Below are 13,403 nucleotides of genomic sequence, written 5' to 3'. Positions count from 1 at the left end.
AAAAAAAAAAAAAGGACTGGCAATCATCTAAACATCATCATATCAACTGACATACGACACTTTTGTTTCCTCCCTAAATGCTTACAGTGGCTTCATAAACCCTGCATTAATGCTCTAAACAGTACTGCTTCATCACTGTCCTGATGAGGCCAAAACGAAGCAAAGCCTCTAGTGAAAGCAGAAATTAAGTGTGATGCTCTGGGATCAGGCCACTTGGTTTCTATTTCAAACTCCTCCACATACTAGCTGTGTGATCTTGATCAAGTCACTTTAACCTCTGTTTCCTTATCTTTTAAAAAGGGATGAAAATAATACCCCATGGAGTTATTAGGAATAGCACCTAGTACTGTAAGTGCTTACTAAGTGCTAGTTGTTATCACTACTATTATGAGGATTATGATTACACTCACCTAAAAGATAAATTGCTTCCAGACACAAATGAAGAACTTTTGTGTCAACATCAAAAATTACATAATTTTGTCTCATGGAGCAAATTCCAAAGGATTAAAGCTGTGTGTATGCCTACAGTGGAAAAAGGCTCTCACTGCTAGCCTTTGTAGCTATATATATATATATATATATATATATATAGTTCTTGAACATCTTTCACTCGCTTGATCTTTTCCATGTGCATACCCATGTGATTTAACTCATGTGAGTGCCTCTGTGTGGAAATGAGAGTACTTCATAAGATACAACAAAATGATGCATCTTATCTGTTGCATATACTTAAAAGTTTGATGTTGAATGTTCTTAAGGTAAATTACTTGAATGTTAGCCAGTTTCTATTTCTCCTTCTTGGAAGGAAAAAATGTAAGCTTTTGACTCTCTATTAATTTTCTATTTCTCCCTCCTCCTCCTCTCTCTACTCTCCCGCACCCTCTGCACCTATTTAAACTCTAAAATCACGGTTCTTGAGTAAAACCAGCCATTAGCAATTGGATTCACATCCCCCTATTTTGCATGAAAAGTGTTTCCTATGGAGAGAAGTCATCTGTCACTCCAAGGTATGCTGGAAGCTAACATGCTCAAAATTGCAGTATATGTTAGCTAAGGCTCTTACTTTATACAAGTTCTTTCCTATATCTCTACTACTACCACACAGTATAACTAAAAAACTCAACTTTCAAATACGGCAGGCAGTAGAGATGAGGGAGTAACACAACTGTAGGTCATAAAACAGAGGCCATACCTTCAAAGCTTGCTGTAGTATCTGGGCATCGTTGATCCCAGTAATTTCTCTCAGCTGATTCAAAAATGTCTGCTGGTGCTAGAAGAGAGGAAAAACCAAAATCATTACACTCTGAAATCTGAAAATATACAAGGACAAGAAAACAAATGACCTTTGGGCAAACAAACAGAAAACAAAATAAACTAGAGTAAAAAAGAAAAACAAAAACAGGGGCAGGCCTGGTGGCACAGCGGTTCAGTTCCTACACTCTGCTTTGGCGGCCCGGGGTTTACTGGCTTGGATCCCATGTGCAGACATAGCACTACTTGTCAAGCCATGCTGTAGTAGGCGTCCCGCATATAAAGTGGAGGAAGATGGGCACAGATGTTAGCTCAGGGCCAGTCTTCCTCAGCAAAAAGAGGATTGGGAGCAGATGTTAGCTCAGGGCTAATCTTCTTCAAAAAGAAAAAGCAAACAAACAAACTTGAGAGAGACTGAACAAATTTCATTCTTTTAGGAAGAAGGAACCATGCTGTGGGGAGCCCTTATTCCATTTTCATGTTTCCAAAAGGGAACTTCTACATTACTTCCCAAGAAGAAGTCTTACTGAATTAACAATTTCTGGTCCATTCTTCACCACCTCATTTATGCCACCCAACAAGAAAAGGAGTGGTTAGAATGAGGCTAAGCCTGAGAAACTAAGGAAAACAAGTATCCATTGGGTTACTTTAACTAGGGCATGGGAGCAGTGATGGAGATCGAGGCAGCTCTGGTAATCTCTCCCTGTCCCTATGGACAGCCAGCATCCAGGCCCCTGGGGTATGTGAAAAAGACACGCTTTTGGCAGGCCATGCACTAGGTGAGTATATTATATCACTGGCATCCTACGATCTGTCTGAGGAAAAAGAGGACCATCTCATGCTCCCATCCGTCATAAAAGATCCTAAACAGAATTGATCATTTGCCCCCATTTGCTTCAGATCTGTTTACAGTCTACTGGTCTATGTACCATATAATCTATTACACTCTATTGGGGGGATAGCATCCCACTACCAAACCCTTCCCTGAACTTCCCTAATTAAGAACCATGTTCCTCCCTACATCTCTGTATTTCTCAAAACAAGTTCCCAAAAACTGTAAGACAGCACCACGGCATAATGCAAGCTCAAGGGATATGATCTGGAAGACAAGTCGTCACTAGAATGAAAGGATCTGCAGAAATCTTTCTTGAAAATGTTTTACAGTCATCTCAGTAAGAACTTTATGGGGTGAAAGTTTAATGAGAAACAGTATAGTTACACAGTTTCAAATTCTTCCTACAAATTATAAAGGGAGAAAAAGTAAATTTATACTGAAGAAATCTAACAGATACCAACTCAACCAAGTGATCAGAGCTAATATTACCAATAATGGGACTGACAGTGTGTGCCTCTTGATATGATATGATACACCAAGAAGACAATATCACCTGTGGTTTTCCTGCCAAAAACCATAACCTGAATCTAATCTTGAGGAAGTATCAGACATCCAAACTGAGGAACATTTCGCAAAATAATTATTGGGTTATCTTCAAAATGTCTATATCATGACAGACAAAGGACAAGTTTCCAGATTAAAGGGGACCAAAAAGGCACGGTAACCAAATGTACTGCAGGAGACCACATTACATCTCAAACTAAACGCAATACAGGATATTATTCGGACAACTGGAGAAAGACGAATGCGGACTGCTTAGTAATGATATTTTATTAATATTAAATTCCTGAACTTGATAATGCACTATAGTTATTTAAGAAAATATCTTTTTTCTTAGGAAATACACCCTGAAGTATTTCAGGGGGTAAAGGGACATGATGTCTGCAACTTACTCTCAAATGGTTCAGGAAAAAAGTTATGGGAAGTTCTCTGTACTAATTTTGCAACTTTAAATTTGAAATTACTTCAAAATATAAAGTTTTAAAATGTTATGCATACAGATTTGTTGATGTCAGGATTGTAAAATGTGCGTTTCAAAACATGCTTGACAATTTAAACATGCATAATGTATATACATTCAGAAGTGAAGGGTCCTAAAGAAATTACAAAATGAAATGAAAGAAAGAAAGAAATAAAAGCAATTTGAAAGTCAGGTTTGAGAGAACGTAGTCGAGATATCTTTTACAAAAGCCACACATATAAGTTACAAATTATATTCAGCTACATGTAACAGAGTCCCATCTAAATAGTAGCTTCAACATACTGCAGTGTCTTTTCCTAATATAATTAGACAGGAGGTGGGCAGTCCAGATCTGATAAGGACAGCCCACAAGATATCAAGGATCTAAGCTCCTTCTGTCTTCCCACTAAACATTCCTATATATGACATTCAGCAAGTGTCTGTCACTCCATGTCTCCTCCTCCAGCATCCTGTCCAAGTTCTAGGTAGGACAAAGGGAAGGGCAAAGGACAAAAGGTGCCTGCCAAATGATTCTGCCTTCTTTATCAAGCCCTTTCTGGCGACTTCCACTTAAAGCCTCACTGAACACAACAAAGCCTCCTGGCCACTCATAAGTGCAAAAGCGGTTGGGAAATGTATTTTTCAGCAACGCAAAAAGCCACTCTGAAGATGAAATCAAGGCTCTGTTTGTTAGGGAAAAGAAAGAACGTATATTGCATAGGCATTGGCAGTATCTGCCATGCCATCAATGAATTTTCATTTCCATAAAAATCTTATTAAAGAGTTGAGATAACCAAGACTATCTAACAATAAAATAGATAATAAAGTACATAAACAAGGTCATATAAATGCCAAGAAGAATCAAAATAGTTGAATAAAAGAACCAAATTGCCAAATTTCCAGGGCTGAAATACAAGAAAAATAAAATTCTTTTTAAACTTGTCAACTTTTCTACTTTCTTTTAAAAAGTTAACAATAACTAAGCAACAGAACCATGACTAAGTTACATAATACCCAACAGTACAAATTAAAGATGTACAAAAATTTTACAGAAATTCTCCTTATCTAATTCAAGGCTTTGTTTTAGTGAACATAAAATACTTGAAAGATTTTATAAGCCTGTTTGCAACTTCACCACCACCAGCACTCCAAACTCCATCCTTTACACAGAGCATTATTTTCCTCAACTGCGAATTATTCAATCGTGCATCGGGAAAGACTATTGAATACCCCAAAGAAATTACTCATTTGTACAAACGTCGCTGGCCATTATTTATAATGCTGGAAAAATGAAAAAAGATGCAAATGTCCTTCCACTAAGGAAGACATTCTAAACTTTAATGTACAGAAGAATGACCTGATGAGTTTTCTAATAATGATGATTCCCCGGCCCCACCCCAGAGACTGTGATTCCAGGAGGGTGTGAGTTAAGGCTAATAAATCTGTATTTTTAATAAGCATCTCAAATGATTTTGATACAGATGGACAAATCCAAACAACTGTAGATTTTTAAGTAGTGAATCTATATAGAAGGTTATCTTTACAAAATCGCATTAAGCTGAAGTGGTAGGATACAAAATAGTATACATATACATTAATGACAAGATGAAATGTAAATACAAATGTAAAACCCAGAAAACATTACAGGGCCTGTGTTAGACTCCCAATTCTCCCATCTCTGCTCTCACACCTTTTGCAACTTTTCCCTTTCTCTCACTAGAGATACCATATATTTCCTTGCTGCATTGAGGAGCTTGACCATGTGACACACTTTGACCAATGACATAATAGCAGACAGCATGCAAGCAAACATGAAATGTGCTTACATGGTTGGGCTTGCCCTCTTCATCTTCTTCCTTAAGAAGAACATGACCTGGGAAGCCCACTTGCCCCAGAAGAATGAGGCGCTTGTAGAGAAGAGCCACTCCAATCAACCCACAAATCTGTGAACGTGATGATAATATTTTGGTATGTCACCAACTTTTGGAGTGAGCTGTTATGATGTTAGTTGACCGATACAGAGTGCAATAAGAACACTGAGTATTTTATCAAGAAAAGCAACATCTTTGAAATTTTGTTATGGTTTGGTATTTTATCATCTTTCACGATTAAGTCAGCTAAAACCTAGGAAAAAAAATAATCCAGATGTATCTCTAGCATAGTTTTATGACCGCATGAATTTTGACTGAAAATGAAACAATGAAGAGAAAAAGGATTAAGGTGCCAAAGAAGGCTGAGCAGGAAGGAGAGAAGGTGAAAGAACTTTCTCAGCTAAGTTACCAAGAAATGGGAGAGAAATCGAAAGAGGTGACCTATGAGAAAAATTCTCAGTTTATGGCAGAAAAACCACCTCATTTGTAAGGTTTTCCCCTTTGTTATTGGCATCTTACAGCTGTGCTTGTCCTGTCTTTGAAAACCTGCACCTTCATTTCCCGTAATCATATGTTTTTATTGCTGTTATTTCTGTTGTGATTAAGACCCTGGTCTTTCTTTCAAGGTTTGCATTTTCCTATTTACCAAACTTCTGGTCTGTGATACACCCTGATCCTCAACTGAAAATGTCTTGCATATGATTCTCTCCTCCTTGACTAGCAATTTGGGATCCAAGGTGGATCCAACCCACTTGCATGTCTAGAGCTCCTCTTCTGAGCTCTGAGGTCTTCCTTGTACAGATTTCATATCTAATAAGCATAAGGAGGTGGGTGCAACATATTCACGCTTGTTAACAAGAAGGCAGCAGGGGCCAGCCTTGTGGCCGAATGGTTAATTTCACTTGCTCTGCTTCAGCGGCCTCGGGTTCGCAGCTTCAGATTCTGGGCACGGACTTAGCATGGCTCATCAAGCCATGTTGTGGCAGCAACCCACACAGAAGAGCTAGAGTGACTTACAACTAGGATATACAACTGTGTACTACTGGGGCTTTGGGGAGAAAATGAAAGTTGGCAACAGATGTCAGCTCAGGGCCAATCTTCCTAAATAAATAAATAAGGAGACAGCAGGCCCAAAATGGAGTCACTAATGTTAAGGCCCCACAGTCAGAAAACCAAGACTTAATACCTAACCTAATTTGCAGTTTCAACTCCCCAGGAATGTAACCTTGGACCAGTCAACACAGAATTTCCTGGTCAGCCCTAGTGGGTTATCCACTAACAGACCACTTCCATTCCCCTTAGGAGAGCAACCTTGCCTAAAACAATGCATTCTTTGGTAATAATTGCCTTTTGTCCCCTCCCTCTCTGCCTTTAAAATCATTTCTTTTCTGCAACTCTATGGAGCTCCTTTCTATTTGGTAGACAGGATGCTGCCTGATTCATGAATCGTTCAATAAAGCCAATTTGCTCTTTCAAATTTACTCAGTTGAATTTTTTGTTGTTTAGAAGATTTGGTGGCAGCAGCAGAACTAAAGGAGACTTCCAGTGGCATTCAGGGACAACAAGAAACACAGGCATGGTAGTTGCAAACCCATTTTTGAGTTCACTGTCTTTCTCACCATTTCCAAGGGCTGTGGGTAAGTTCCCTCTGGGTTCTGAGCTCGGCTCTCTTTGCACTGAGCTTCCAATCTAACTGGCTTTCCAGTTAGTTCCCCATTTGTCTAGAATCACTAGTTCCACGTTGGGAGCTGCTAGCAGTTTGGACCACAATGCCCTATTTGATTGGAAAGTCTAGCCCTTGGTTATGTTTCCAGATTCCGGGTTGGGGACTGCTGGTGGTTTAGTCTGCAGTCCCCATTTGTTTGGGATCCTTCCCCAGATTCCACGGTGGGAACTGCTAGCAGCAAGTGCACTTCCCCATCTTTTTGGAATCAGTCCACAGTCCCCATTTGCTGAGGTCTGTTGGTTCAGTCGTTCCCCAGTCTCAGGTTCCAATGTTGGGAACTGCTGGTTTTGCACACAGGGCCTTTTCTTGGCCAGGAACAGTAACATCTCTTGGTTACTGCTGATACATTAAGGTGCACCTGTCTGTCTTGTTTCATGTAGACAAAGGCTAACGGGAATCTCTGAAGTCAAAAAATCACAAAAACCATGGGCACAGATCAAGTATTTAAAGGCTGTTAGAGAGTTCATCACCTAACTCAAAGACTCCTGTCAGGAGAAGGTGGTCACGGAACAGGTTAGATTGACACCAGGCCACCTGCCAACCTCAAGAAAACTTCCATGCAACGAGGTATACTGTAAAACACACACAATCCTCAACCCAGCAGCACACTCTTTTTACACATTAATTTGGCTCCAAAAAACCCAAAGTCTTAGCTAACGGGATCTTTAAATTCTGAAGAGTCAAGCATGCCACCTCCTGGCACACCTATTTATTTTATGGCTAAGAACTATGGCCCAATAATAAATTGATCAATAAAGTCAATTTGACTTTTTAAATCGACTGAGCTGAATTTCTTTTCCTTGTTTTCTTTTTTGAGGAAGATTAGCCGTGAGCTAACATCTACCACCAATCCTCCTGTTTTTTGCTGAGGAAGACTGGCCCTGAGCTAACACCTGTGTCCATCTTCCTCTACTTTATATGTGGGATGCCTGCCACAGCACGGTTTGATGAGCAAGCGGTGTGTAGGTCTGTGCCCAGGATCCAAACCAGCAAACCCCAGGCCGCCGAAGCCGAGCACGTGAACTTAACTGCTGCACCACTAGGCCAGCCCCCTGAGCTGAATTTTTTGTTGTTTAACACACTGCTCGACCAAGAAGGGCAAGGCACAATGTTCAAAGAGATTCAGTGGCTTGCAAATACCACAAAAATCAATAAGGAACAAGCCAAGACTACCTACAGACCTTCAGGTTCCTTCTTCAAAGTAATTTTTACTACATGATGACATCCTTAAGTGCCTACTCTGTGGAAAAGACAGTAGTATACACTCCAGGGAGAAGGAGACATCAGTAATTTCAATATAAATTAAAGATCAGAGGGTTTCATTGAAATTCTTTCCTCCCTCAGTTGACCCTACTTAATGTTGGGTCTGTTTTAAATCTGTTTCAGTAAAGACTACAGAATATTTAACATCGGTATAACTTTTTGAGGATCAAAAAAAGGGGATCACTGGTTTAGGCCAAGGAAAAAGATAAGCAATTATGCTCTTGCTGTATGCCAGACTCTGCTTTAAGTGTTCCCAGCATACAATCTCATTTGACACATGCAAATGTGCACACGCACACACACACCCTCTAGGAAGTTCCTCTCATTTTATAGCTAACGGGCTTCAAGAGATGAACAAGTGCAGAGACAGGAATGAAAACAGGGTTTTCAAATCCCACAGCCCATGTCCTTTCCATATTTTCTCTCCTCTACGGTACCTGATTTTGAAGATTAAAGATGCAGTAAAAAATGTAAGCGGTGGAAAAATCTCCTACCATGTTGATGTAAAACACTTAGATAGCGGTACGAGAAGACTGGCGCACTGCTTACTAGAAGGCAGGAAAGCTTTCTGTGTTAAGGGGTGAATGCCTCATAAGTCAGTCATTGGTTCCTTTAACTGCATTTCCAAATATAAATAAAACTTGGTTTAGCGCAAAAGAAACAAAGTCAAAGTCTCCCTCTTCAGGGGAAAAAAAGGCAACTCTTAGAATGACCTCTAAAAAAACTTCCAAATTCTCTTAGAAAAAAGGAAAAAACCCCAATGAGATAGACAATCCCAAGGCATTCTTAAACTTCGAATCATATGCACTAAAGACTAAAGTATTTCCGGCACTGAGTGGTAAGCAGGTCAAAGTTACCTATCAATGAAAGGATTAATAACACCACTGCCTTTAAAGTACATAACCATACGCACATCTGTTTCCACAAATACCTTCTGCGTCTACCTGATAACACTAAACTGCCCTAGTTCGTGTTATCTCACCATAACAAGAAATCCCCAAACTTCGTTGACAGATAATTCCTAGTACACGTGTCCTTCAAATAGCTCTTCGTAAGCCCCAAACCTGCCCCTGGCCAGCTAAAAGCTATAAGCAAAAAACAAAAACAAAAAACTTTTATTTGCCGAGCCTTGTCTTTTATTTTTCTCTCTCATTTTAAGGAGGACAACATGATCTTTCATTTCCTTCACATGTAATATTCCGTGAACTCTCTGAGAATTTTCCTGCAGTACAATCCTTATCATGGCCTCACGGGCTGTCTGCAGGCTGCGTCTCTCTCTAGCCTCACCTTGCACTACTTTCCCATCTTCCTCTTCCCTCTAACTTTTATTCAGGGTCTACAAAATACCACTCTGCTTCCTGATTCAAAGATCGGTGTACATTCAGTTGCCTTCTGTGAAGGTTAGAGGTTCTCCTGGCACTCACCACATTATAATAATATACTACGGTTAATCACCAGATTCTAAGTCCAAAAGGAGCACAGTCTGTCTATTTCACTCATCACTGTATTCCTGGCAACTAGTACCAGTGCTGGCATGTGGTAGGCACTCAATAAATATTGACCGAATAAATGAACATAGCAGAGTTTACAGAGGGTAAGTGGACTAAGTCAGATCACAGGGCTTGAACTCATCCACAAGAAAGAGGTACTAATTACTGGAGACAGGAACAAGAGGCATACCTAAATCAGGCCCACTTACTAAACAAACTTTCTACACTCTCCTACAGTCTATCTAGAATTTCCCAGAAGGCTTCCTTTCTTAGTTCTGGTCCTGTCAATCCTGCTTGAAGGTGAGTGTACAGGACAATATTATTGAAATTCTCCACTGCAAATACCCTAAAGAGCTATCTCATGAATGGCTGGGGTACCTTGTACTTCCTACTGGCACAGAGCCAAGGTTTATCTCAATCTTTTTGGGTTAACAGCACGTCAGTGTTAAAGTAAATTAATCATATATCCCTCTGGGTGTAAAAATCTGAAGATGTGCTCTTTTTTTTATATAAATGAAGCAGGTAGTTTTTTTTTTTTTTTTTTTAAGATTGGCACCTGAGCTAACAACTGTTGCCAATCTTCTTTTTTTTTTTTCCTGCTTTGCCTTATCTTCCCAAACCCCCCGTACATAGTTGTATATCTTAGTTGCATGTCCTTCTAGTTGTGGGATGTGGGACGGCGCCTCAACGTGGCCTGACGAGCGGTGCCATGTCCGCACCCAGGATCTGAACCCTGGGCTGCCGCAGCGGAGCACCCAGACTTAACCACTCGGCCACGGAGCCAGCCCCAAGATGTGCTTTTTTATACTTCACTATTTACATTTAGACTTAGAAATGCCAGAATTTCTGAATTTAAAAAACCTTTTCCTACCTTTTTACAGAATCCCAGAGCTACAAACAATCTTTAAGCATTCACATAATCCAAAAAAAAGAAAAAGGAAGAAAAGTAAAGAAACGAGATGCTTTACGGGAAACAGGCAGCAAAGAGCAATGGACATAGTTGGTCCTCAGTAAATGTTTGTTTCCAGCCTTCCTCACCTCAGAGTTCATACCCCACCTGCCACCTCAACCCTGCAACCAATCTAACATCCACATATCCATGCCCCTAAGAGAATCCCCCATCCCTATTAACTAGTAGACAAAAGAATGCATCATAAGTAGAAACTCTACATGCAAAAAATATTGTTTCACTGCACTATAAGCTAAGTCCATACAGAGTTACACACATTTCCAGGCCAAATAAGAACCCAACACGATGAAACATGGTTTCTATGGGAACATGCATTTTGAGTTTCAAAAACCCAATTTGTAAAAGCTTTTGGAACAGTGTGCTTTTAAATTAGAGCGCCTATATTCTGGAAAACATGTGGGTAAAAAAAAGTTTTGTGAATCAAATGACATCCTTGAACTATGACATCAGCAGTTTAGACAAAATATATTTAACTTGTTTTTGGTGCTAATAATCTGACTGATTCCTAATATATCTCTCTCGTCCAATTAAATCTTTACATATCTCTAGTTTCCATACTTAAATTTTCATAATTAACTTACAGTCCAAAAATAAAATCCCTACACTAATAAAACAAAATAAACTAGAACACTATACGATTCCTAGCAGCTACATCTGTCACAAACAATTCCTTACAGCAAATATAGTTTTTGGTCATACTAATTCCACACATAACACACCCTCCAGACTATCAGAAACTCCATTCACCTAGATAAAATGCTAGGTGTAAAAAAGCATATGCTCTATACCACTTTCTTTCCTGGACCCATAAAACAGCTACTGGCAGAAGTGTCCCCACCTCCAGCACCTCAGCAAACTTGCCCGCTATCCAGTGGGCTTCAATCACAACCTCTCCAACAAAACCTGAATCTGAGCCTCAGGGCTCGTGGAGGACCTCTCCAAAACTTACTCCTCCTTTTCTTCTCTAGAGTTTTCAGTCTTTAGTAGCCAATCACCGTTACTAGTGAATCGTATTAAACTTTCCCTGTCCAAATTATTGTGTGTTTTCCGTGTCCTAACTGGACCCTTACTGATCTAACTTCCTTACAAGCAATTTTTGTATTCTAACAATATATTCATGATGTAATTCTGTATTCTTAGGAGACTAAACATCAGAAAAAATTAGGAAGGAAAAAAGTTAACCATACATGCAAAGTTCTTTCCTAGAACTCTCATTTACTATGCACTTATTAAAAGTATATAAAGCACCAGAGATTTCATTATGTAGGCACAATTGATGGAAATTATTGGCCACTGGTGACTGAACTCACTCTCCAGCCCCTCTCCCCTCCCTGGACTGGGGAACCGGCTGAAAGTTCTAACCCTCTAATCACAGTGGTTGGTTTTTCTGAGGTCCAGCCCCTCTCCTGAAGCTATCTTGTCCTCCAACCAGAAGTTTTCTCATTAGCATACAAAAGACAGTAAATTTCAAGAGTTACAGGAGCCTTGTAACAATGACCAGAAAAAAGGACTAAATAGTACACATTAGTGTACAGTTGGGCAAAATCCTCTAACACAAATCCTGTTTAATAACAAAGTGCTGAATATCTCGTGTAATTTATTGAGTATCGTACTGAAAGCGAAACACATAATGGTTTATGGGTTCAGGACTGTTGTAAGTGTTATCAGCCTCGTGATCGCGTGGCTGACTGGGAGCTGTGGCTCGCTGCCGCTGCCCAACGTCACAACAGAGGAGTGTACCACATACCGCTAGCCTGGGAAAAGATCAAAATTCAAAATTCAAAGTACAGTTTCTACTGAATGCATTATCAATTGCACACCAATGAAAGACGAAAAATCCTAAGTAGAAACATAGTAAGTTGAGGATCATCTGTATCCCACTCTACACTAAACCACACAACCTGTTCAGTTCAACATTCTGCTTGAGAGATACAGCAATAATTACAGCACATTTACAGTAGTCTCCCCTTATCTGTGAGAGATACGTTCCAAGACGCCCAGTGGATGCCTGAAACCACAGAGAGTAGCAAATCATATATATACTGGTTTTTTTCTATACATACATACCTATAATAAAGCTTAATTTATAAATTAGGCACAGTAAGAGATTAACAATAATAATAAAATAGAACAATTATAACAATATGGCATAATAAAAGTCACCCAAGATCTTAACAACCTCAGCATAAGATTTTTTTCTTTTCTTGATTAAGTTGAGAACTTTTACCTTTTCACTTAAAGCTTCCCTTTGGCATATCCGAATTGCATCCTCACTACTCTTGCGCTTTGGGGCCATTATTAAGTAAAATCATGGTTACTTGAAAACAAGCACTGTGATACCACAACCATCAATCTGATAACCCACAGCTACTAAGTGACTAGAGGTGGGTAGCATATACGGTGTGGATATGCTGGACAAAGGAATGACTCACATCTTAGGTGAAATGGAGTGAGACTTCATCAGGCTATTCAGAATGATGCACAATTTAAAACATGAATTGTTTATTTCTGGAATTTTCCACTTAATACTTTTGGACCACAGTTGACCGTGGATAACTGAAACAATGGAAAACAAAACTGCGGATAAAATGGGACTACTATACTGAGGTATAGCAAAAAATTAAAAAAAGTTTTAAACTATGATCAAACCTGAAGGCACATCTGTGAAAACTACAACAAAAAGGCTGAGAACCCCACTCTAAGACAACGGCTGTCAACTGAGTAACAGGGTCAAAGACGTAAAGTGGATGACAACGGCAATAAAATCTACTCCCAAACTTTAACAATAACTATTACAAGAATATCCTGATGCACATGTATTAATTTCCTTGGCTGAAGTTGGAAGTGCCAAATTAGCTTCTGTAAAACACTACCATTCTGTTAAAATTAAGTTAACCTTATTCTTCCAAATTTTACTAATTTTTTAGTTTTGGTTATATCTAAGTTATTAGTTGGGTTTTGGTCTTGGTGCATAAG

General features: G+C 39.4%; 1 protein-coding gene across 1 annotated transcript in view; it reads right to left on the bottom strand.

Moving 5' to 3' along the window:
* LOC138916957 (uncharacterized) overlaps positions 1-13,403 on the bottom strand; it is a 66,264-nt gene that overhangs the window by 32,409 nt on the left and 20,452 nt on the right. Inside the window, exon 5 of the mRNA XM_070230545.1 lies at positions 1,193-1,270. Within this exon, the coding sequence (XP_070086646.1) occupies positions 1,193-1,270 (78 nt within the window). The remainder of the gene's footprint in view (positions 1-1,192; positions 1,271-13,403) is intronic.

Source organism: Equus caballus, chromosome 12 (genome assembly GCF_041296265.1).
Source record: "Equus caballus isolate H_3958 breed thoroughbred chromosome 12, TB-T2T, whole genome shotgun sequence".
NCBI lineage: Eukaryota > Metazoa > Chordata > Mammalia > Perissodactyla > Equidae > Equus > Equus caballus.
The sequence above is the reverse complement of the archived record's forward strand: the minus strand, read 5'-3'. Positions and strand labels throughout refer to the sequence as shown.